The sequence below is a fragment of the Pararge aegeria genome, chromosome 5 (assembly GCF_905163445.1).
Source record: "Pararge aegeria chromosome 5, ilParAegt1.1, whole genome shotgun sequence".
Lineage (NCBI taxonomy): Eukaryota > Metazoa > Arthropoda > Insecta > Lepidoptera > Nymphalidae > Pararge > Pararge aegeria.
Window position 1 is genome coordinate 17416988 of NC_053184.1, and position 26607 is coordinate 17443594.

Genomic DNA, 26607 nt, shown 5'->3' on the forward strand with positions numbered 1-26607 from the left:
GCAATAGCAGCTCTGAGGTTTATTTAAATCTCTTTGGTTGGACTGGATTCAGAATTCTGATTTACCGAGCGAACTTTATTAAGCCAAGTTGACTTCATCAAGTATTTCTGGTTTGTGAGTTTGCAATGGGAACGGAGTTATTATGTAACCGACCGAGTTGAATGAGAGCCGGTATTTTTTTTATCTTTTAAAACGTATGAGCATGTTATGAATTATGTTATTGAAAAGGTTAATTGTGCACAATGACCTTGTTTGTGTTATAGTTCATTGAACATTTCCCGTGCAACACTAATTACCTAGATACTACCTTTGTATATAAAAATGTAATTTTTTAATTTATCCCAGTTTCTCTATAAAAAGTGTGGAAAGAAGTATCACACCTCTTAAGGTAGAACCTTATTCAAAGTTACGATTCTCTTACATCGAAACTTAAACAACAAGCGTTATAATGTTTTTTTTGTTTATGTAATTTTTACATAAACCTCTATCAAACGTTTTTACTTAAAATTTTCAGCGGTGTTTCCTTAAACTAGTAATGTAGGTTTACCATAGAAACGGTATTAACTGTTTAACAGTGATTTTATGTTTTACATTAAAGATATATGATACATTGAATATTTTTATGAATAATCGTAAATACTTATATACAAATAAACAGCCAGACACTGAAAAACTTAAATGTCCATCACACAAACATTTTCCGGATGTAGGAATCGAACCCACAGCCTTTGACTTAGAGAACCGTTTCGCTGCCCACTGCACCAATCGGCCGGCACAAAATTAAAAAATCTTCATTAGATCCTCATGTAATTGAACATGAATGTTTTTCAGTGCCTGGGTGTTCATCTGTACATTAGAAGTATTTATGTATATTATTAATTAAAATATTCATCAGTCATCTTAGTTCCCATAACACAAGCTACGTTTACTTTGGGGGTAGATGGCGATGTGTGTACTGTCGTAATATATTGTATTTATTAATATAAATTACTCATAAAAATACCTAATAATAAATTCCTCATAAAAAATAATATATTTAATAAGAAAGTGGGAGTTTTGTTATACTTCCTTTTTTCATCCTGTTTAAATAATCTCTCTCTTTTTGTTCCTCTCCACTACTGGAGGTTGGCCGTCAGCTCAGCGAACTTCTCGCGCCTTTGCGCCAAGCGAAACAATGTTTTCACGCTCACAATATTGGTCCATCCGCGGGTTTTGCGCAACCATGAGTTCTTCCTCTTTCCAACACGTCGTTTTCCCTCTACTTTGCCCATCATTGTGAGCTTGGCGCAGTTGGTATCGCTTATGTCTCAGAACGTGGCCCAGATATTTGACTTTACGCTTTTTAATGATAAGCAGTAACTCCCGGCTTCTGGCGACGCGTTGGAGTACTCTCACGTTAGAAGCTTTCTGTGTCCAGCTAATGCGGAGCATTCTTCGGTAGCACCACATCACAAAATATAGCACGTTTAAATAATGGCTGGATTCAAATGGATTTCGTCGGATTATGCCCGACTGGATTAGAAACCATTGCGAGCTCTTAATCATGATGATCGTTAATATTATTTGTTCCAACTTTTATGAGTATCTGTGTTACAAAATTCTACGTCCCACTTCTGAAATTTCCGTTATAAAACATTTTATGGAACGTATAGCAGTAGGTACAACGTTATGAAAAATTATAAGAACATCTCTACTTCTCGAGAGGTTGCTCCTCGTGTCTCAAGTAAGCGCAAAAAAGAAATCCTCTAACAATTTCGCACTTGACCTTCCTGTCCCGGAGGGCCATAAATATCTACGATACAGCTACCTGAGTTACAATAATATCTTTGCAAAATTCCTCCACAAGAAATTTTGGATCCATTTATCGCATTAGATCAGATGGTGTCTAATATCCAAGCGACCAGTAACATGTTAAATCAATGTCTTTTTGTGTAAAGATTAGCCGAGCCAATTGGCAATGAAGCATGAAGCATAAATAAAAAAAAAATCGCCGGGTTTTCATAGGAGGATATAAAGTATCCCTTTCTTTGTTTTTTTTTATATTGAACCTAAAAAATTGTCAAGTTATTTTAGAGATGAGTATTCATTGTAAAGATATATATTAATTATGAGTATGTATATATAATGTTGTGTTGAAGGTAATATCAGCTATCAACCGTTGGCGTAAAACACTGCTCGACGTGAGCAGTGTGACTGGAAGAGATCGCTATGTGGCGATAAGGCCGCCAAATTGTATACTTTGCGAAAAAAAATATTTTCTATATTTCTGTATGTTTATGTGGTGTACAATAAAAGTGTATTCATTCATTTATTCAATGCTTATTATATTTTGTTTTCAGGAAGCTATATCGCTGTCAAAATGTCATCTTAATAACTTAGGTGGGAACTTTTGATCATAAGGTAGTCATGCTTACCACTAGACCGTCGAGGCATTGCATTAAGTACGGATGATGGATATATCAATATAACAGGTAGGTTATAGAAGCGGAAAGTATCAGATTCGTCATTAATACCAGCGCCTATCGATTACTGTAACTGGAGTGATGGATATTATTCGTGACCTGTCGGGTGTACTGTTTCTAGCTCTACGTTCAATGGCATTGCGAAGGTAGCCAGGATATTTGACCTTATACAAGGGGGTGGTGTGATGTCAGATCAGAATTTATATAAATATATATCGGTGATAGCCTAGTGGGTAAGGCTTCAGCTTTTTTCACAACAAACACATCAGATGGGAGATGTGAGCGGTAAAAATGATCTAGTATTTCGAACACTAGAATATTACCAGGCATCCAGATCATGAGGTTTGTATTTACGGCGTGAGGTGTGGCCAGAGAACAGGGAAGGAGTTATCAATGCAAACAAATCTTGAGAACACTCCCCATTATAGAGTCGATAGAACACACAAAGGGAGCTAACATCTCTTCGGTAATTGAAGACACGATCGATGTTGTTTTTTGTTAGTGGAATAACGACAATATTCGGTTCAAAGTGTAAGCGTAAACTACTTACCCCTGCTGTAATTTCTACAAGTAATTGATGATGCACTCGAAGATGGAAGCGGCTTTACCTGTTAGGGTATGGCAGTTATATTAAACCCGCACTTAACCGCACCCAAATTGCAATATAAGAAAATTGACAGCGCTCAGCGCTCACCAACGCACCAGGGAGGTGGCCAAAAGTCAGTGTTTTCTTTCATCTGTAGGTACACAGAATCGAACAAAACGATAGGGGTATGAGTTTTATACCGACCGCAAAGAATGGATTTTTGAAAATTCCAACAATTATATTTACTAGATAATTTACATACACGCGATTTAGTACAAGCAGGGTTAAGTTGTTTAATCATCAACATCACTTCAACAGAATGATTTCCACTGACATACGTATTTTGTAGTGAGTTCCGAAATCTACGGTTGTTATACGTATTAAGGACAAGTTATAGTGATTGAACTGTTTATATGTTGATTTTTGGTAACATACTCGTGAACATATTGATGCAATGATTTATGACACATCGTTCAACAAGCAATTAATCTGTATTTAAAATTATAATTACATCCTCCTTAAACGATAATGCAAGGATAGCAACATTTTTGACTTTCGCATTAAAAGGTCGAAATGATACGAAAGTTTTAATTTTAAAGGTAAAAATAAACTATACACTCTATCGGTACTGATTAATAAAAACCTGCCTTTTTAAATTTCGAAACAACTGTCTCTTGCACATAAATACTCATATCATGTCCGAATCACACATTAAAAAAAAAACTGTGTCTGTGGCTCTATGCGGACTTTTCTGTGCACGCCACTGGTGAAGGGGCGTGGTGGGCTACTGCCTTAACCGCAGCCCACCACGCTGGCCCAGTGCTGATTGGTGGACTTCACACACCTTTGAGAACATTATGGAGAACTGAATGTTTTCCTTTACCGTTGAGGCAAGTGATTTTTTATTTCTTTAAAACGCTCATAACTTACTTACATAAAAGTTAGAGTTGCGTGCTGGGATTCGAACGCGGCACCCCGAAAGTGAAGTCGAGGTCCTTCCCACTGGGCTATCACCGCTTCACACATTCAATGTGATATTTTAATTGAATCTAGTGACATACTGACAGACATGCCACCTAACGGGTGCAATAAGGTTATCTAGGTATTTTGATGCCTTAAAAACAATAAAAAAATCTATATAGTGACACTCTAATCACTTAAGGATGTATACTTTCAAACCTACCTTTTTATTTACCTATTCTTATACTAACCAAATATTCAAAAAAATCGGAGAAACCGTTTCGGAAAGTGCAACCACAAACACACAGAATTTTGAATGAATAAATGAATACACTTTTATTGTACACCAAATAAGCATACAGAAAAATCGAAAAAAAAAATTACGCAAAGTATACAATTAGGAGCCTGAGCGCTACATAGCGATCTCTTCCAGGCAACCAATGGCGTTAAACACAGCTCACAAAGAGGTAGTGGTACATATAATATTTGCATATATACCTATATGTACAAAAATACTTTATATATATATATATAATAAACTTACAATATTATTTATAGATACTGATAATGCTCATGATTTTTGTATATTAAAATTATATTTGACAATGTAAGATGTTTTGATTTAATAATGCTTACTACACCGTTCTCAGTAGGTGTGGATTGATTTTTAGCACCTTCATATTAAACGAAAGTTCAATATTACCAACTTTCTGTCGGTCCACTTATTGACGTAGCCTACTTCCAATACACTTTAACGTGTGCTATGCTTCGAACTAAGATCTCGCGTTGTGAGAAAAAGAACTTTTACCTTTTAACCGTAACGCCATTCATTGATTAATTATTAATTCATAAGAAGTGATAATAACCGGTAACTACAGGTATAACGTGCTCGCCGAGACACGGGGCTTCACATCGCTAATACCCAGTGCCGTGCACTTCATATATGCACGAACGCACTTCCTAAAATTTCATACAACTTATATAGGGGGTTTTTTTAATTTTATGCCATCTTCCTGCTTTACGCCTACTTGGGTAAAACGCCTAACCTAACTCCGGGTCGATACTGAGTACTCTTTAACAGATAGTAGCTAAACATGCTAATCACTACACTAACGGGACACTTAGGTGAATTAGAATTGTATTGAGTGATTCTCTCCTATCTATTTATACCATATCATCATCATCAACTTGTGGCGTGTACTGAGTTTCTTACTAGGGTATGCGTAAGGCAGGAAAATTGTATAGAATGGCAAAAATCCTCCTCCTATAGTTATTATATCAATTTTAGGGTAAGCAGTGCTTTTAAGCATGTATGAAGTGCACGCAACTGTCATCATTTTTGCTCTTTTTCACCTGCAAACTACACCTCAGATTCGAGCTCAGATCTGAGAATAAGGATTCCTAGTTTATAAAATGGCGATTCTACAAAAAAAAATCGTTTATTTTATAAACACAAAGCCGATAATTATTTAATTTTATTTAATTTTTTATACTTAATAATAAATGGACCAAGCAGATAACCCACCTGATGGTAAGTGGAAAACCATCGCCCATAAAAAGAGCCACACTTCGCTGGCATGGAAGGAACATATCCTGCAAAAGGTTGTCCTGTGTCCATCAACCTAAGGCGTAGATGTGAAGCATCATGTATCTGTAATTACACCGACACACCCTTCAGACCGGAATACAGCAATGCAACAATGCGGTTTAGCGGCAGAAATAAGCATCGTAGTAAATGCACGGACGAGCTTTGTGACGAAAAGCTGTACCACTAAACATATATGTTTCAACACCCCTATAAAGTTTCCCACGCCCTCTCGGACCATAATCTGGGAGCTGACCTAAAAACTAGCTCTACAGGAGAACACTATGGTCTCATGATACACCAAGTAACAAGTGCTATTCTTATATATCTAGGGCGTAGCAAATAGGTTGCACGCATGGTAAGTTTTCTGATATCTATGCTATGTTTTTGCCTCATTTCCATATACGAGTTTGTTTACACTTTTGTTATTGGAATACCCATGAGCTATGAGAACTGTGTATATAGTAATATTGTGTTCAACTGAAGATTATAGGGTCTAAATATAAGTTTCTGATAGTTTATATATAGCGCAACTTTATTAAAACAAATTATTTTTCAAATATACCTAAAACATTTATTGCGAACAACCGCTTTTTTATTGAATTTTCAACTATAAAAAAAAAATTAATACCTCTAATTAATGAATTTCTCAACCTAAGTTTTCTACAATATTTGCTTAAGCTTTCAAAAACAATGCTGAGCTAAAATGCTGAATGAAACTTTTTTTACCTCTTTATAACAAATTCTAGCGCAACCTAACCTCAATATAATAAATAAACCTTGATATAGACAAAAATTGATATAAAGAATATTTACTAGTTTCCTTCCGATTTGTTATATCGATGTTGAACTCTAATTAAATCGGTGGGTTGGCATCTTCTTTATAATAAAGTTCGAACAGTGTAAAACTATCGCTATCCACAAAACGACGTTTATAATGGTGAAAAATAATATATATATATATATATCGCTTTTAATTTATTTATATAAACCAACCTCGATTATGTTGTAATCCGTAGGAGGCATCCGTTAAATTCCGTTACGACCCAGTTTATTCTATATTAATGATGAAAAGAAATAATTACTTCAGAAATGGAAATACGTTTAGATCTTACTACGTACCTACTTACGTTATTACGGGCTTCATCGTCGTCATCATATCAACCCATTAACGGCCTACTATAGGGCACAGGTCTCCTTCTACAGTGAGAAAGGTTAAAGGCCGTAGTCCACCAGGCTGGCACAGTGCGGATTGGTGGACTCCACACAACTTTGAGTACTTATTGTGGAGAACTCTCAGGCATGCAGTTTTGAAGCAAGTGATATTTTTATTGGTTAAATTGCTTAGTAATACCTCTTTCTGTAATGTATAATTATAGCCGAAAGCAGATATCATTAAGAACATCAATAGATTTTTTTTTTTATTTGGAACTTCTCTATAAGTTAACTGCAATACCACCTGATGGTAAACGATGATGCTATTACGAGTATAGCAGTTCTGTTATATTAAACCCATATTGGTTTCTCTGCGGAACGTCTTTGACGGTTGGATGGTAAGAAACCACCAGAACAGACCACGGAAACTTCAGAAACTATAATTTCCAAATTATCTCCGCCGAGGATCGAACCTGGGACCTCCCAATCAAAAAGCGCATACCACTGCGCAAGGGAGGGTCGTTAAACATCGCGGTAGTTGGGTAAACCCAACACGGGAAGTCATTATCGAAACCCATTTGGTTATAGGGGCCTGAAGTAGAGCACGGACTGGTCACGCTGTCAGACTAAGTACATTCGTGCGAGCCGATAATTGACATACAGTTATATTCTCCACAACTTGGCTAATATTAGAGCCCCTACAAACAAAGTTTTTATTGACCGATGCTGTATTCCGTTGTTTGACGTGTGCTGATAGGTGTATTGGTGAACGATTCCCATCAGTGTTATCTAGAACGTTGATTGAAATCGTTCACTTATCCGTATCATCGTGCGTATAAATGTGAAGTATCGTGCCAAATTAATGCAAGCAATCGTTCTTCATCAAAAACGTAGTACCCTAGCTACTAAGATATATGACTTCTTATCGTCTTACCGTTCGATTCTCATTTTACACAAAGTATATAGAATTAGCAGTGTAAATATTGCTTGTGCCTCAGTGTGAGAATTGCACTCTCGTTTCCGAAAATTGACACACTGTAAATGAGACTTAACTGTTTTTAAAAATCAAACTCCATTTAGCGGAACCATTGGCGTGCACTGGGTTTCTTACCAGGGTATGCATACAGCAGGAAAATTGCATAAAATGGCAAAAATCCTGCGCCTATACGAACTATATATATAAATTTTAGTGCATGCATAAAGTGCACGCCACTGAGCGGAACGTATGGAATTTCTTTAAAACGAAGAACATTAGGCTAATTTTACTTTGAAGATAATTCGATTTTTGAGGACGAAAAGATTGCTAACGTCATAAACATACTTATTAATTTTAATTGCTTTTCGCGCAATAACTGTTATTAAAACTGAATTATGATTACGACGTCAATACGAAATACTACGTGACACACGAATTTCTTAGCTTAGCTAAGTTAAAGATGGACGCGTATAAGTGGGGACACACCCTGTCGTTTGCAGGCGCCCTTACACACTCAAGTTGGGTGGTATTACTGTAACAATCAACGCGTACTGGCAACAAACAGCAGTTCAATTGACACAGATTCCGATGCGTGATATTTGTTCAACGGAGAAGTACTCCGATGCCTATTAAGGTAACTTGTTAGAATTGAGTGGAGCATTTCTTTTTTCTTATCGATAACGGTTTTTCACTTGACCCATGGCTTCATTTGATTGCAATTATTTATTTATGCTCTTTATTTGCACATTGGGAGAGGCTGGCGGAAGGAAGAGATGAATGGCGCAAGAGCTTTAATAAATATAAATATACTACGACAATACACACATCGCCATCTAGCCCCAAAGTAAGCGTAGCTTGTGTTATGGGTACTAAGATGACTGATGAATATTTTTATGAATAATATACATAAATACTTATAATATACAGATAAACACCCAGACACTGAAAAATATTCATGTTCATCACACAAACATTCCAGTTGTGGGAATCGAACCCACGGCCTTGTAATATTCATCAGCTATCTCAGTACACAAGCTACGCTTACTTTGGGGCTAGATGGCGATGTGTGTATTGTCGTAGTATATTTATAATTAACGTGTCTACCTGCTAAAGCACGGGAACATGGAATAGGAGAAGTTTTTATTACATATATATTATTTAGATATAATTTCCATTTGTGCGCCAGTGCTCTGAGAGTAGATAAATCTGTAGTAGACGATACATATTTATCATTTCCCCGGGGACATAATTGTCTCCTGCCCATGCTAGCCGTGCGGGTGAAGGAAGTCAAAGAAGAGTAGAAATATGTTTAATTCCATCAAAAACAAAACTTGTTAAATTAACTAAGTCTCGCAACTCAGTTCTTCCACCGTTGAAAGTTGTGAGATCCATGTAATACCAAGTTCGTTGTGTTATTAAGTCCAAACTTAACTTCTGTCTTAAGTTATTACGTAATTAGCTAAGCCAAAAACATCTTGTAGTCCATAAAAATATTATAAAATCTTTTATGTTTTAAATAAAAAAGATTGACTTGGCATCATTAATAGTATCGCATATATTATATGCATTGTTAACGCAATCACATAACATAAGATCACGGCGGTATTCTTGACAGCGTTGTATATAGGTACACCCAAATTTTCCATCAAAGTTAACAACTGTTTTTTCGCGGCTGGAAGGTATTTGTAGCATATAGTATTCAAGCTTCATTTATACAAAGATTTATTTACTTTTTCGTTGGTTATCGTACTATGCACCAAAATTACTCATAAAATTATAAACATTAATAGAATTTTAAATAAAACATTATGTTATTAAAATGTCTAACTGGTCATATGTAGTTAGATTTTTATACTACTCTAAGTTAGGTATTTTTTTTAACAAAATAACAATAAGCCTTGGCAACGATATAAATAAAGACAATTACGTTTCTCTAAATAAACACAAAGCTTTTACCAAAAGTAAGATCGAAAATGGACAAATGGGCAGTATTAGTAAATAAGTATTTTGGATTTCTTCTCACATAACACTGCAGAGCTATTAAGGCTATAATTGCTTGATCTTGACAATTTAAACCGGGAGTTATTGGCAAGAAAAAAACCCTATTATAATCTAAGGTCGAACCGCAATATTGCAGCGGGATTTGACTGTGACTGCCAAGTTATGAAGCGCTTCTATAGCGCTAGTATTGGGGTCAATTTAAGTTAAAATAAAAGAGCTAGTGACCTGTTCGCTTTTAGTGTTCAAGCAGGTAAAAAAATATCACATATAAACATTGCTAAGCTATGTATTTGTAGATGTTATACATATTTATACGTAATTTATTGACTAGCAATAGCAGAGCAAAACCATCCTTATATCTTACGTAGATTGTTAGATAGGGCTGGTTATAGATACATTGTTACTATATGGTCTTTGTACATATAAATTTCGCAAGATACATAGCGGGATATCAGTGATTTTACGAATTTCACACGTATAAAATAATTCATTATCTATCTTTGCTGAAACAATCTATAGATTTAATGACATCCTAAATTTATTTTGTGGATATATATGGAATAAAAGAAATGTCTTTTTATTTTTTAATGTACGAAGAAATAATCGAATGAATAAATATATCTTGCCTCTCTTCTGTGACAGCGTATACCTATATTTTCAAATAGGTACTTAATTTTTTAGTACATTCTTACTAATATAAATATATAGTCCTTCCTTTACGTCTTATCTAAGCAACACATCAACTTGATATTTGGTTGAAAGGACGGAGAGTAAAATGGGTTACTTTTTATCGCAGGAAAACAAACCGTTCCCATGGGATTTGTGAAAAACCTTAATAAATGCGGACGGAAAACATGCATGCAACAGCTAGTTTATAATAATATTTTCATTAATTTATAGCGCTAAGCTTTTTTTAATAAATAAATAAAACAAGTCCCTAAAATATTTTTTCAATTATTGATAGACATGTAAGAAATAATCAACTATACCTTGAATACTCGACCAATCACTGACATCCTCATGTATTGACACAATTAACGTTTTTAAAACACAAAAACCTTTGAGCAAACGGTCTATCATCTCTTGGTCTATAAGGTATTCATGCAGTATCACCATCATGCTTACACTTACGACATTCCTGGTGATTCAAACGTTTGTATGGGGATTGAACATCGATTGAACATGCAGGTCACATAAACGTTATATAAGGGGCATATACACAGCTTATGCATGGATTAAACATTGAACATACCCGATACCAAGTGGCCACCTGTAGATGCCGATGTCAGCACCGAAAACAATATACATACATATATTATTATTAATAATTACTTAAATACACCATAAATGTAACAGGAAGATATAATATAATACTTAAAATTACGTTTTATTATTTACACATAGCAATACCCAAATGATGTTAATAGGTTGACCTACTTATTAACAAATCCAGTAAATAATTTTACACTAGCGGAAATATAAAAATTAATGATTACTAAGTAATCGCTACAATCAATAACAAATAAAAATATTTTAATTAATCAAGCAATATACAAGGTAATTGATCTTGTAATTAATATATAACGTACATAGACATATTTTATAAAAGTAATTTTCAATGCTATTTATAACTAATATACAAAATAATGCTATCAAATAATTATTTATCGTCTCTATATATAGAAAAAGAATTCCGAACAGGCGCATATGCGTTCGATTTTCGAACACACAGCTGCAACACGTAATAATTTCCCGCCATTACGCTCTGACAACGTCAGTATGTAAATGGATGCCGACGAGTGTGTATCTCCCGATCGTTCGATACGTTTGGCGTGACCGGCGACTGCGTTTAAGAAATTACTTCCACGTAACGGTATGTAGGAACTGGTTTATATTGTCGAGTGTGTATTCGCTGACGAGCGGTGATTTTTCCGAGGTCTAGAGGGTCTGAACAAATAATAGGTTGAGCGAACGTGTAATCACGGACAAAAGATCTTTGGTTGATCAAAGAGCATTAACTTGAGTTTATTTTCTTGCAACATCATCTTGAGTTGCATTATCTAAAATCAATGTTTCTTTCATGGACACTGGTATTCCGTGACATAATAAAAACAGTCATTTTTTTACATTAGATTTGACAGTATTTGAATTCAAGAGATGTAATAACATCGATGAAAAAAAAATTAAGGACCTCTGTGTTATTTTAGGTCGTAACTTAGCGTAAAAAAAGTTTTAAGGTAAAATTTTCGCACACTTCTTTTAGAAATGACGAGATTAAGTCCATTTCAGCTGGTAAAATTCCAGCTATTTGGTTAAGATTTTAATATTAACGAACATTAAGACCCTGATGTGATCAATCTAGCAACCTCTACCTTAATACTTATTATTCTGGGAAGTATTAGTAATCTATTATTTATTATTGGATATGTTATCCGCTAAACAAAAGTAGTAGGCGTACATGAGGTAGCAGGTTAATCAGTAGACTAAATCATTCAACTATAAATTGCATTATAAACAAAGAATGTAAACTAGTTGCTATCACAAAATAAGGACCAACTAACAAGGCGATATTAAAACAAGTAAAAATATATATATCGACGTCTATAAATTTAACAAGATTGCTAGAAAGGGAATAAATAGATCGCTTAGTTTCCTATCCTAGACTAAAGGATTACTGTGGTTCCAAGTCCAAGGGCCCTACCACGTAATCGATAGGAAGGAAAGAAATAAAACATGTAGTCGAAATCGTTTAAAAAGCAAGTATACAGTAGATGAACGTGCTACGACATAACATAGTCCAAAAAAGGCTTTTTCATACAATTCTGTAGCTACAACAAAGTTAAAGAAGATGGTAAAAGGATGGAATCAGCTCGTTTGAAAGCGATGTGCGTCAACGTACCTTACTTATACAAAACCTACAGGCAACTACGCGATACCAGGAGCGCAATTTGCAAGGCAAAAATCATATTATGCATGAGCATTGCAAAAGAGACATATTTATCGCCGTAGGGCCGGATAGATGATGTTTTAATGCTGCATTTACTGCGATTTACGATTGTCGACGTACCTGTCTCGCCCACCGCTGCGTGGGCCCTTACTACCATGAAAATAAACGTCATCAACGCCAACTTGGTCTTAACCTTTTATCTTGGCGACATGTTTTATTTCACCAACGACGTCGGTTAATGCAAATTGTTTACGTCACATTATCAGGTACGGCAAATAGCATTTATTTATTATCTTGAAATTTTAATGAATGTCATCTACACTTAGTTTTACTAGGCCGTTTATCTTGACGATAGGTTTTATACAATGTCAGTAAATGCAAATTGTTTACGTCAAAATATCTAGTATATCTATTATATCATGACCCTCCTCGTAGGTTGATTGCTTCTACTATTATTAGTATAGACTATTGTGTATAGACTGTTATTTTCATTAGGTTAATTTATGGCACTCTTGCTTTCGTTGCGTATTTAGGCCCATAGTCAAACGATCGCCAAACTGTCGCAGTTATTTTACGTTAAAGAACGGAGCTATTGATTCATTTTCATGATCTTTATGTGCTCTTACCTCTCAAATTAAGTTAAAAGTCATAGTCTCTCGTCATCGTCCATTCGCCACAGACTTTACACGCCCTTGGAAAAATTATGGTAAACTCTAAAGCATGCAGGTTTCTTTACGATGTTTTCTTTCACCGTTCAAGCTAAAATAAAGTAATTAAAAATGCACAAAGCTCCGAAAAGTTCAAGGTTCAGCCCCTCAAAAAGAAGCGGAATCCGAAACCGAAGTCGTTCTATCACTTCCATAAGACAATGATTTTATAAAATGGCCTGTAAAAGTTATTTGCGACAGTTAAGAAATTACGTCTCTCTCTGTTTTATGTTCACAGTGTGTATTAACGTATCAGACCAGTTGCAAGATCGCACCGGATAGGTGGAAGGAACTTGAAAAGATGCTAATAGATTTATTCGCATTTCTTTCAGCAAAAAGATTCTTGGAGTTCAGGAACTGTAATTGACGATGAGTAGCCAGTAAGCCAGATTCAGTTATAATACACACCTAACATCAAGGCATTCCCCTCACACATTCACTTCCTGAGTCAATGACTGGTTTGATTCTCCATATCCTGAGCATTCACCATTCATCGATCAGCATAAATCGATTCTGCCTCACTATGGAGCATGGACGGTATCATTATACCTATATTAGGTCATCCGTCTTTCTAATAGGCCTAGATAAAATCTGAAGCCCCATCGTGAGCTCGTCTAACTCGATAGCTATTGATCGAAACTGATAGACCAGTCCTCGAGGCGTTCGAGATTCTTGAGTCTTCTATAAATAACCTTGATTTATTATTAGAATATCTTTTGAGATCAGCATTATCTCTTGCTATTATATATAACGGTGCCAGTGGATATTTTATCGTGTCCATTATATTTAATTGGGATTTGGAGAATAAATGTTTTGAACATTAATTACATATTGGAGGTTATGTGTTAACTAAAAATAATGGAATTTCGGAAATAGGAACGACAGTATCATAATACACATACTAAGGTACAGTAGGACTGTAAATGCCATTAGACCCATCCATGTTGAAATTTTAATCTTATCTTATTTCTTATCTTAATTTTTCCCTTGCTTTTATCACAAATGTTAAAGTTTGGATGGAAGAAAGAGTAACAAACATGTTATTCCTTCATGCACAAAGACTGTACCGATTCGGTTGGAATTCTGAAAGTGATAGCTTATGACTTTAATTATTGAACAGGTATATTTTATTCAAGAAAATTGCCCTCAGGCATTATTTTAACCATATTACATGTAGATAAACTATAGCTAAATCTATAACAACCATAAAAAAAAAACTTTTTAATCCATTACATTTTTACTTGCAAATTTTTCACTTAAATTTATATATGCTAGCTTTTACTGCACTTTGCTTATATCTGTGTGGCATGGCCTGGAGTCATTTTATCTAAGTGGAAAGGAAAAAAGGTTTATTTTCTATGGCGTTCGGGTTTAAATAATATTTAAATAGTATATCTACGTGCAATATCAAAGGAGCAAAACTCCTTCTTTTGCTTTGACCGTTGGATAAGTAAATGTGATCCCTTCTCAGTGGATAAAATTGAAAGATAAAACTTTTGTACCTTGCCTATGCTTTGTACGTGCAGGTACCATTTCTAAAGTCCACGCAGATGCAGTTGCGGCCAGTTGATAACAGTTGATTATAAAGATAAGGAACAACAATACGAATAAACGCCTGAATCTCTAATTAAACATGAAGAAAAACAATATAGGGCAAATCTCGGCAGTAATAATACTTTCTAGGCCGTACTTTATTTCGGTGATAAACCTTACGGAAAGCTTCTCATAATTTGGAAGATATTACACAATAGAGAAAAGCCAAGTAAGCTTTAAGTAAATTAAGGCGAATATTTCAGAAATAACTATATGTTAAATGTAAACGTTAACGAAAAATGAAGGTTTTTTTTAAATTGCATTAAGATTTATTTCAAACTTGTGTTGTAAATACTGAGCTTATTGTAAAAACAAAGCCGATTTGAGTTTAAGTTATCTAATGTTAAGTGTTGTTTAAAGAGAGCGAGAAGTGGGCAACGAATAGTCCACGCGTAAATGCGTGACACTACATAAAGTAAAATATTAAAAGTTCATTTAATGGCAAATAACTTAAAGGTCATATTCCGATGCTTTAAGTGTAAGTAAAAGTTCAGTTGAGATGGTGTGCGATGGTCATAAAGAGTGTTGAATAATTCTGAAAACATCAATCTATTTTTTAATAACTATCTACTTAATTATTATAAAAAATACTACCTTTAGAGACTACATAATATTTAGCATCGAACAAACTTTAATTACACGTTCCGTGAAATTATTTAGTGAATGAAATTAGGTCGCGGCTTGAAGTGAAGAGCCCGGTTTTCACAGAAACACATCCCAACTTCACATAAGCGAAGAAGCGAAATGCAACGAATTACAGTTGTGATTAATGTTACACGAAAATATTAAATACATGCTCGGGTGCAAAGTCTTAATCTGACTATGACCCATATTTTCCAAAATTTTTGTGGTTTTTTTTAGTTTACCCGCTTGATTGATCACGCCGGATAGAGAGGAGTATTAGATTGCGCTTACGTGGAAGGAAAAATATCCACGTCTTATTTAATGGATATGGAAGGACTTTACTGGAAAATAATTTCTAAGCAAACAAAAACAAATCCCTTTTAAATAACAATCAACAGAACAGTTACAATATCAATGGATATTGGTTATTTAAAAAAAATGTACTAGTGATACATTACCGTGGGAAATTTATATATATAATTTTGAGTTAACAAAGGGACGAGTTCAAAAGTCGAAAGATGTCTCAAGACACAGAACTCACAAGAGAAAGAGGAGTCGCAAGAGATAGGAGCCACAAGATACAAGATACGAATAAGAGGCACACGAGACAGCGAAGTCTGGAGACGTGCAGAATCTGCAAAAATTGCCAGAGCCCTAAGCAAATGCAACTGGGGCACAAGACGCAAAGGTCAGAAGAGTTGCAAAAGCTGCAAGAATTGCACGAGCTCCAAGAAGTGAATAGTGAAAGAATGGAACTAGATGCAATAGACGCGAAGAAAACAGGAGAAGCAACAATTGGAGATGCCTCAAGAGGAGCATATATATGGGACGCAGGGTTCGGGTGAGGTGCAAGAGTTCTAAGAAGTGTAAAAGCAGCCAGAAGTAAACGAGATGCCTGTGGGGTATAAGACGTGGCTGCAAGAGTTACAGAAGCCTTTAGACGCCTAGTGGCGGCAAGAAGCACAAGAGTGGTATCAGACACCACGAAATGCAAGAGATGCACGAGACGCAGAAGTGCAAGATGCGCAGGAGTTACAAAATCTGCACGCATCAAAATTTGACTAATCCTCTTCAACAGATGATGAGACCAGAGTCAATTTATACAAACGAATCCTTCAGTCCTTCATTAATTCCCAATAATAAATCATTCATTCATTCAATCTGAAATTATAATATCTTCAACGTATTCATTTGTTGATGTTTCATTAAGCAGTCTGCGATGAATGGCTGTCGAGGCGTTATATTGAGCTCTCGACGAATGCTCCAAAGAGTAGATTGATTTGACTCGATTTGCAATTCACTCTAGGTCTTCAACTGAGTCGAATGAGATTTGTGGCCTTATTAAAAGATCTTCTTGGAAATGAATAGTTAAGTGTGTCAAGATTACTTCGTTGATTTCATTGTTTTGGAGAAATATGATTATTTAATGATCACTAGCTGCGCTCAGCGTTTCACCTGTATTAGATCATATACTGTATTGCACTTTAATATCCAAACAGTGATTAAATATAAAAAAATGTGTTTATAAACGTACCGAATTTAAAGATTATCAGCAGAACAGTTTTTTAAAGCGAGTTTTTATGGATTGCTATCTTCACAAAAAATGAAACTTCTCAGTTAAAAACATCTTGAAATAATATAAAACAAAGGTTTTGTGGCCCAAAAATCGATATTTTCAACAACCGAGTTCATCATTTGCAGGAATGGATTCGACAAGATTTTATAGTCAGGTTCCTAAGTCTTTAATTATATGAAAGAACTACGTTTGTGTATGCGTAAAGGTAAAAAAGGTTTTCATTTCCTATTTAGTTGTATTGGCCCCATTGAACTGACCACTCAAAGTTGATTTATTTTACCATCGAACCGCGACGCACCGTACAGATCTGCACCCCTATGTGGTTGACAATACCATGGACGCGTACGAAGCGCATGCCATGCCCTTCCAGCTTCCATTATCCCCACGAACTATAATATGAGTACCTTTAAATCAAGAGTGAAATGGAATCTTTAAGGCAAGCGCGCTTCTAAGGCTGCATCGTCACTTACCATCAGCTGTGATTGCAGTCAATATATATGTATATAAAAAAAAAACTTCATACAAAAAGTTCTAATCACTGCTAATATCGAAATTAAATTTCTCGGTTCAAAATCCAGGTTCTACTGCGAAGAAGCTGGAATGAAAGTTATGTCTTATTGGTTTTTCATAATTTCCCGGGATAAAAAGCAGCCTAATTGTTTATCCAGGGTATAATCTATCTACATTCAAAAATTCAGTGAATTTGGTTCAGTAGTTTTGCGTGAAAGAGTAAAAAACATTCATTCATCCATCCATCCATGCAAACTTTCGCATTTATAATATTAGTATGATTGTTCTAGGTAGAGGTAATCTAACTCTACTGATTATTTTGACAAAGGTTTCATATCAACAACCTCATGGTACAGTTCTAATTTGATGTATTAAAAGGTGCGAGCGCTCGCATAAATATTGTAAATTTATGCAAATTACATGATTAACATTTCATCATAAGCGGCGGTTTCAATGACGAACAGTGGCGTGCACTTCATACATGCACAAAAGCACTGCATACCCAAATTATTTTATATATGTCATATTGGAGGGGAAAATTTCCATTTTATGCCACGTACCTGCTTTATGCATACCCTGGTCAAAAACCCTGTGCACACCACTGCTGCTGCTGCTCGTATTTCACGTAAAGAACAAACAAAAACTGTATGATGTAACTGATATACAATACTGATACACTAAGTATGAAAATGTTTTAACCCTAAAGTTGAACTAAGGGTTCACAGAAATACTTCGCCAACACAGTGGCGTACGTAAGGGTATGCACTAGACAGGCTTATGATATAAAATTGAGAAAATCACCAGTAGGGGAGACAGGGGCTTGTTGTGACGGGGGTAAGTATTATATAAGATTCAGGAAAAATATTGTAGAAATATATTTCCAAATACATGATTACTCATCTAAAACCTCTTTTCAATTAAAATACTGAATAGTTTAGTCACCCCATCGAAAAAGTAAAAAAATGTTACAACTAGCCCCTGCCTCCCCTACGAGTTATAAAAACTTAAGGGTAGGTATAGGGTAAGGTAGGTACTACTTTTTATGACATAGTAAGTACTAACGGCTACTTTTTTTTTTTTTTTTTTATTCTATTACAAGTTAGCTATGTGACTGCAAACCCGTGGTGGTAAATGATGATGCAGTCTCAGACGGTAGTGGGCTAAGCTGTTAGGTAGGATCCGACAGGATTTTAAATGTGTCCCATTGTAATATGGATCTTTTAGATTCTGTCGGTTAGTCAAAATTTTTATATGCATTTTAAATTATTAAAATGCCTGCTACCTTGTTAGATTATATCTCTAACCATTACGTGAGACTGCAGCCAAGGTAGAAGAAGGTAGATGGTAAAGCTAACTTGTAGTTTAAAAATAAAAAAGTTACTAAGTTAGTTCATACTTTCAGTGATTCACAGTACCGTATGCGGTTGGGAAAGTTATTTGGTTTAGCAATAAAAGCAATCGGCGCTACGCTACGGTTCGATAAAAACCGAGCGTGTGAACTGAGCGTCCAGATCATTCTGATCTTAATATTTATCATAGAGCCCTAACATACAAACTATTTTGCCGCAGCGTTAAAAACTTTACAAATATAGAAACTGACCACCACGGGCAGTGGCGTGCATAGAGGGTATGCACAGGGTATGCAGGTGATATAAAATGAAGAAAATCTCCAGTACGAGTTATAAAAAACTTAAGCATAGGCATTGTAAGAGTTATAAATATATATCTATATATCTGCATACCCTGTGCATACCCTCTATGCACGCCACTGACCACGGGGTTATTTACTACAATCTTTTGAAGCGGTATGTTTTAAAAACACGGTTTTTAACGGCCGATTGTTGCAGTGGGCAGCGACACTGCTTTCTGAGTCAAAGGCGGGGGTTCGATTCCCACAACTGGAAAATGTTTGTGTGATGAACAGAAATGTTTTTCAGTGTCTGGGTGTTTACATGTATTTCATAAGTATTTATCTATATTATTCATAAAAAAAAATTCATCAGTCATCTTAGTACCCATAACACAAGATACGCTTGCTCTGGGGCTAGATGGCAGCGTGTGTATTGTCGTAGTATATTTATTATTGTTATTTTTAAAATGATAGCTACATATATTTATAACTTACTTTGACCTTTTTTATAATTGACCGACCAAGCACATGACACTTCCGATGTTAAGTGGAAAATCACCGCCTATAAGGAGATCAACACTTCGCAGAGCACGCAAAGAAGACATCCTATAAAGTGCCACCCTGTGTCCAACAACTGAGGGGTAGGTGTTAAGCCTCATGAGCCAGTAATTACACCGGCAACCACACCATTCAGACTATGGCGATGGTTACTTCCTCCAAAGAATTATAACTAAACGGACAGAGCACGATAAGCACAGTATTAAAATAATACTGCTTTAAGCGATGTTACTAGGCCACAGAACACGGTTAAGCTAGGAAGACATATGTGTTCTAAAAAGGAAAACTAAGCAAGTATTAAATAACCGTAGTTTTCAGCATTACTTTAATTGTATGGTACTTTACGTTGTATGGATACTGTACCTGAAGATACCTATAGTCTTTTGAAATGAAGAGTCAATGGCCGAAAATTTTATAACGTTATTATCTTTAAAAAAAAACGAGTCAATAACCTAACGGTAAAAACGCTCGTCTCCGTCACGTTTGGAAATGGCATTTGTGTTAGGGCTTTTATATGCAAAGAAATTTACGCTTCTTAGAAACCGCTAGCTTCCGCGTACACTTTATTATTAATAGGTACATTTTATAAGCACTGTCAAAAGCGATAAAATTACACGTTTACTTTTATTAACTGCTCTGTTCTATGAAAGTTCAGCGCGTCATAGGGTCTGACAAATTTCATATATATTTTTTATTCCACTAAGTACAAGTTAGCCCTTGATAGCAATCTCACCTGATGTAGTCTAAGTTGGTAGAAGTCTAACCTGTTAAACCTAAATCCCTAATCGGTTTCTACTGCTGAAGCTTCCCACAAGACCAGACCAGAGTAAATTCCGGAACCCGGAGCAAAGGGTCTTCGACCAGGCATAGACACTGCATAAAGCAGGAACATGGCATAAAATGGAAAAAATCCCTACCAATACAATTAATATAAAATAATTTGGGTATGCAGTGCTTTTGTGCATGTATGAAGTGCACGCCACTGCCGGAACGTTAAAACCAAAACGCTCTCCGATGCGCCGGAGGTCGTCAAACTTAATAAATTTACGTAAGTAATTAAGATTCCCACAATTGGAAAATGTTTGTGTGATAAACATGAATGTTTTTATATTCATTAGTTATCTTTTCGTTTGACAAAAAAGGACCGACTTTGCTATTTAACTCTATTTTAGTTCTATAAGAAAGTCGGTTCTTTTTTATTAAAACTGTTTTTTTTTTAGTTTGTTGACTTTTTATTCTAATATTAATCAAAACGGTATGCGTTTGGCGTACTAGCTTTTTAGTATTGGTGCGTGACATAAGCATAAACAATAAGTTTCAATTTACTATTATTAGCCTTGCCTTGTTGGTCTGTTGGTTAGTATGTTCAACTAGACATCACGAGATACTGGGTTCGAGTTCCGGGCCGGGCCGCAAAATTGTCAATGTACTGGAGATAGAAAATTGGCTTATCTCTTATAGTTCTGATTGCATTGCAACAACTGGACCAACGAAGTAGTTTGCAGAGGGCTATCCAACATTTTATTACTTCATTAAATTGTAGATTATCAGGAGTATCTGCATTCCGTAGCGGTATGGTCTTCACACATACAGACATACTTGGGGTTTCAAAATTACGTGTGACATAGTATAAACATAGGAGGTGGATATTTCTAGATGATTCCTCACTTTCTTTCTTTCTCGTAAGCAACAAATAAATATTTTCTACAACATTTTTTAATCATCAAAACCATAAAAATTAGGTAACTATACAACCGCTTTACAACGTTTGATAAGTAAGATGGTTTCTGAATAATTACCTAAATAAATAACTATACACAATATACACATCGCCATTTAGCCCCAAAGTTAACGTAGCTTGTGTTATGGGTACTAAGATAACTGGTAAATATTTTTTTATGAATAACATACATAAATACTTATAATATACACATAAACACCCAGACACTGAAAAACTTTCATGTTCATCACACAAACATTTTCCAGTTGTGGGAATCGAACCCACGGCCTTGGACTAAGAAAGCAGGATCGCTACAAACTGCGCCAATCGGCCGTCACACAACTAACAGAAAACGAAAACTGTCTCGGCTCCGATAACTCGAGGGCAAGTTCATTGTTTTCACCCATGTTGCGCAATCAGGTGAATCTAATTGGGTCAGAATAATTATAGAGACAGATGGTGAGATAAACTCGCCAACAATGTTAATTACATACCTTCAATCGGATAACTTTTCAAGACTCATGTTGTCGAATTAATTGCAAATGGAATTCCAATTTAAGTTCGTAGGTAATTAAAGCGATTCCAAAGTTCTACGTATAAGAGAACTTTGAAACAAATCTTTAAGCGCATATTCATGCAATAGCCGCTTCTCATTAAGCTGAGTATAACTTAAAAGCGTCATCATCATCATATCAACCTATTACCGGCCTACTACAGGGCACGGGTCTCCTCCCACATTGAGAAGGGGTTAAGGCCGTAGTCCACGCTGGCCCAGTGCGGGTAGGTGGAAAAAGCATGCGGTTTTGAAATTGGCGTCAGACTGTTTTTTCAGGCTTCGAAATGGCTGAAATGGTTTTAAAACGGGAGTTTAACGACAACAGTATAAATTATTTTTATGGAATAGAACGAATTCACCCAGAGTTATTGCGACTCATTACTTATACAGTTTATATCTAAGAGAATGGGTTGGCTAAGTCACTTAAAGCATTAATTACACTTTATCTCTTGCCGTTACTATTTCTAATTATTAGTTTAGGAAATCTATTGTTAAAGTTGGTTCTTTGCTAAATTATTATATGTAACGTTTTCTGATTTTTCTGTATAATAACTTAATAGAAATAATGTATCATCTGCAATAGTAGCTGCTCGAATGCGAGGTATTCCTTTCCAGATTCATTTGGACTGGATTACAAACTTTTTTTACCTGCGAAAACCAGCTAACTGCATTTACCTATACTTGCACACGAATAGTTCCGTACAATATGAAACACTACATTGTATTGACACTACATAAAAACTTCGATTCACTGAGAAACAACGTGACTAAAATTGAAGCAATGAAATCTGAAATTCCAGTTACTTAGTGTTCAAATTCAAATTCAAATTCATTTATTTCAAGTAGGCCTACTTTATAAGCACTTTTGAAACGTCAAGTATGCATGTTTGTGTGACTCTACCACCGGTTCGGAAAGCAGATTCTACCGAGAAGAGCCGGCAAGAAACTCAGTAGTTGCTCTTTTCCAACATCAACATTTACAATCATTTTGCTATCTTGCGGGAGATGAGAGCGAGGCTGGCTGCTTCCATTCTACCTTGTCATTGAGGAATTCATCAAATGAATAGTAACCTCGCTGTACTAGATGCGTTTTTACACATTTTTTAAATGCATGCATTGGTAGGTCAAGAATTTCCTTAGGAATCATGTTGTAAAAGCGTATACTCAACCCAAGAAAGGAGTTCTGCACCTTTCGCAGACGATATGCAGATATCACTAATTTATGACCGTTTCTGGTAAGTCGATTGTTAATTTCAGCTTTTGATTTATAAAGAGTAATATTTTGCCTCACAAAGACTATATTACTATAAATGTATTGCTAAGCTACTGTTCAGATCGTAAGAGACTTGCCATGCCACCACATCTTGAGTAGGCTCTGCAGTTGATAGATCCATTGGTTGACAACGACGAGGTAGGACACACGATGTTAAGCGACACAATACCACGGAGTGTAACAATCGCTAACAGACACTTAGTGGACGTCGTTGAACAAATTTTGAATAAGGAATCAGTTAGGACGTAATGTTCGAAACATGTCTCAAGCAATGGGCACTGGCGGCTAAGAAGTTTATATAATATGTCAAACTATTATGAGTTGTATCCATAATTTGAATTAGGCGTCAAGTGGCATGGATGACGTCAAGCGTCAGGCGTAATATCAGGCGTATGTGTAGCATTGGGCGTGGAACAAGAAGCATCTTTTGAACACGACGTCACACTAAATATATATTTACAGTGACACTAAGCGGCAAACGTTCCAGCTGAGGCTTATGTGAAGCAGTGGGAGTAGTAGAAGAAGCGTATTTTTGACCAAGCGTCAGGTGTGACACAAGAAGACAAGCTCTAGATGTGACCTACTCGTATTAGAGATTAATGTGAAGTTGAGGTGAAAACTTTATTAGGCGCGTGGAGCCCTTTTTTGGTGAAAGAAAATCATGGAGGTGACGTCATCGACTCCGAACGCATTTCATGAGCTATATGTATATATACCTACTGTGTACATAATTCATAGATTTATTTTACACTTCTATCAGCAGTCCCCAAAGACTGCCCCCAGACAAAGACAAAATGTGATAGGTACTAAACACTTATATAAAGATGTTAACATTTTGTGTTTCACGCATATTTTATCGTTCACATCGACGTACCAATATGGAAGTAAATTAAAAAGCATAAATTAAGTATAGTTATGTAAGTATGTAAGTATGTATTTATATAATTACCTATAGTAATTATATAAATAGAGTCAAAGTGGTTCAAAAGTGGTTTGAATCTTCTCAATGGTAAAATCTGTATATTTTGTTGTAACAGGTTAAAAATCTTAATGCACATTATTAAATAGGTAGCGGTCTTTGAAGCTTTATAAAAGATAAATTTGTCTGGATTTCCGTCATTTCTAGGGAATTTGTCATTAGCTTTTTAAGCGTACCTAACAATATCTGCCAATTCAAATATGTACATGCATGATATATGGTTTGTCAGGACTCAGGTATGACCAAAGATGACAAGTGTCAGCACAGGCGTCAAGTCACCTATTATTACGTATACTAGCTGACCCCAGCGCTATCTGTCGGGCTGATTTGTGAATCTAAACCATCCAGGGTGCCACCCAAACGCATACCGAAAAATTCATTCAAATCGGTCCAGCCGTCTAGGAGTAGTTCAGTGACATACACACGCACGCATGACCAAAGACGGCGAGCGTCAAGTCACCTATGTACCTTATGTGTAGTAGTGGGCCAGGTAGTGGGCACGTTTTGAATGCAGATACAGACCTTAGGCAAGGCGGCGAGGCACTGCTGCTTCACGTCCCACACGAGCTGGTCGCGCGAGAACTGCAGGCTCTTCTGCACGTTGAGCTCGGGCACGTGCACTCGTACCAGCAGCCAGCCCTCCTCCGTGCACTCGCCCTCCATTACGCTACGCCATCTGTTGACAAAAACAACTTGAATTAGTTTCCATAACTTTAAAAATCTGAAACGGTTATAGCCTTTACTTTCGCGGAAGCAGAGTTCAAATCTTGCACCTCTGACTATTCTAAGTTAGGTGCGTAGAAACGATATTATTATGAGTGTGAAGTCCATCAAGGACTTTGCCAGCGTGGTAAACTTCGACCTAAATCCTTCTCATTCTGAGACCTTAAAGTGGGCCGGTAAAGAGTTGTTAATTAATTTTACAAACATAAGTGAGTTTGTTCGTTTGTCCTTTCTCACGCAGCAACGGCTCAGCAAATGGGCGTGACTGTAAAGATATAGTTAAACAACCGACAAGTGACATAGTCATCCAAAAGAGTGTCTGACGCAATTACGAAAATTATGAAACGCAAAGGGAAAATTCTCGGTACAAACAATGAAACTCTTGATATTTTTGTTTGGTTTTTATGAAACGGGTAACAGTCTAGTTAATCGGCTAGCGTCTTTTGAATTCTACAAAGATCTGTTGAAGATTATCGATAATAGCGGATGTACAAATAATTGGCATTTAGTTAAAAAGTAAATAGCATTGATGAATACATTTAAGTTAAGTAAGTATATTTATTTAAAAAAAATAGTTGCTTCATTTAGTATAGGCCGGCTTAGCTGAATAAGCAAAAGTTAGTAAAAAACATACCGCAAACCTATCTATCTATAATATTTAATGGGATCTTTCACTGTCTATTCATTAAAACGCATTGTGCAGCGTAAGGGTTGCCGACAAATCGTGCGGCGACGCCGCGTCCGGTTTGAGTTCTCTGAAGTAAGAATTACGAATTCAACAAACAGTGGCGCCAACTTATCGCAGCTCTTGCTTTCTTGATAGGGTTGCCACAAATGCAGGTGTTACCAAAAACAGAATCAACCAAAGTTAGGTAACGTAACTTTAAAATGAACACTCATTCCTATTCCAAAATTCAAAAGTCAAGGCTACTACTGCTTCCTCAACTTAAACAGGGCTGTCACAAAATCTTGGATACCATTGCTTCTAACCAATAGACTCCGGTGGAAGGGTCGAGGACACTCCAACAAGCAGAATCAGAGCCAATAGCTATAACGTTTTGTTTGTTTGTATTTCTGCCCTGCTGCTTGCCCTTTGAACGGCGGAGCTGATTTCGAAAGCACTTTTATTCAGTAAGAGAAGTTTAGTAACGAATTAACTGAACAACTTATTACAGCGGGAAAGACAGCGCCTATTTCCACTTAGCTCTTTCAGTTAGGTAAAAAGACGCTTTAAAATATGACAGCTAATAATAAAAATTTAAGGGGACAAAATTGATAAGTAAAGTAGAATAGAGTGAGGAAGATCGCATTACCAGCACGGCTAACATGGGCAGGAGACAATTATATCCCCGGGGAAAGGATAAAAATGTATCTTCTCCCACAGCTTTATCAACTCTCAACACTCTTTTCTTTTTGGAAACACTATCCAAATAATATATGCGTAATATTAAACGGGGGTAAATTTCTCTTATTGCATGTTCCCGTG

At 36.0% G+C, this 26607-nt stretch overlaps 1 protein-coding gene across 7 annotated transcripts in view; it reads right to left on the reverse strand.

Moving 5' to 3' along the window:
• Positions 1-26607, reverse strand: part of LOC120624094 (SH3 and multiple ankyrin repeat domains protein 3) — a 194556-nt gene that overhangs the window by 128605 nt on the left and 39344 nt on the right. For 6 of the 7 annotated variants that reach the window (XM_039890444.1, XM_039890443.1, XM_039890442.1 and 3 more), the window contains exons 2-3: positions 24921-25074; positions 10978-10995 (exon numbers count right to left, since the gene is read on the reverse strand). In XM_039890444.1, the coding sequence (XP_039746378.1) occupies positions 10978-10995; positions 24921-25061 (159 nt within the window). In that variant the 5' untranslated portion in view covers positions 25062-25074. The remainder of the gene's footprint in view (positions 1-10977; positions 10996-24920; positions 25075-26607) is intronic. The other variant, XM_039890441.1, reaches the window with a different exon arrangement.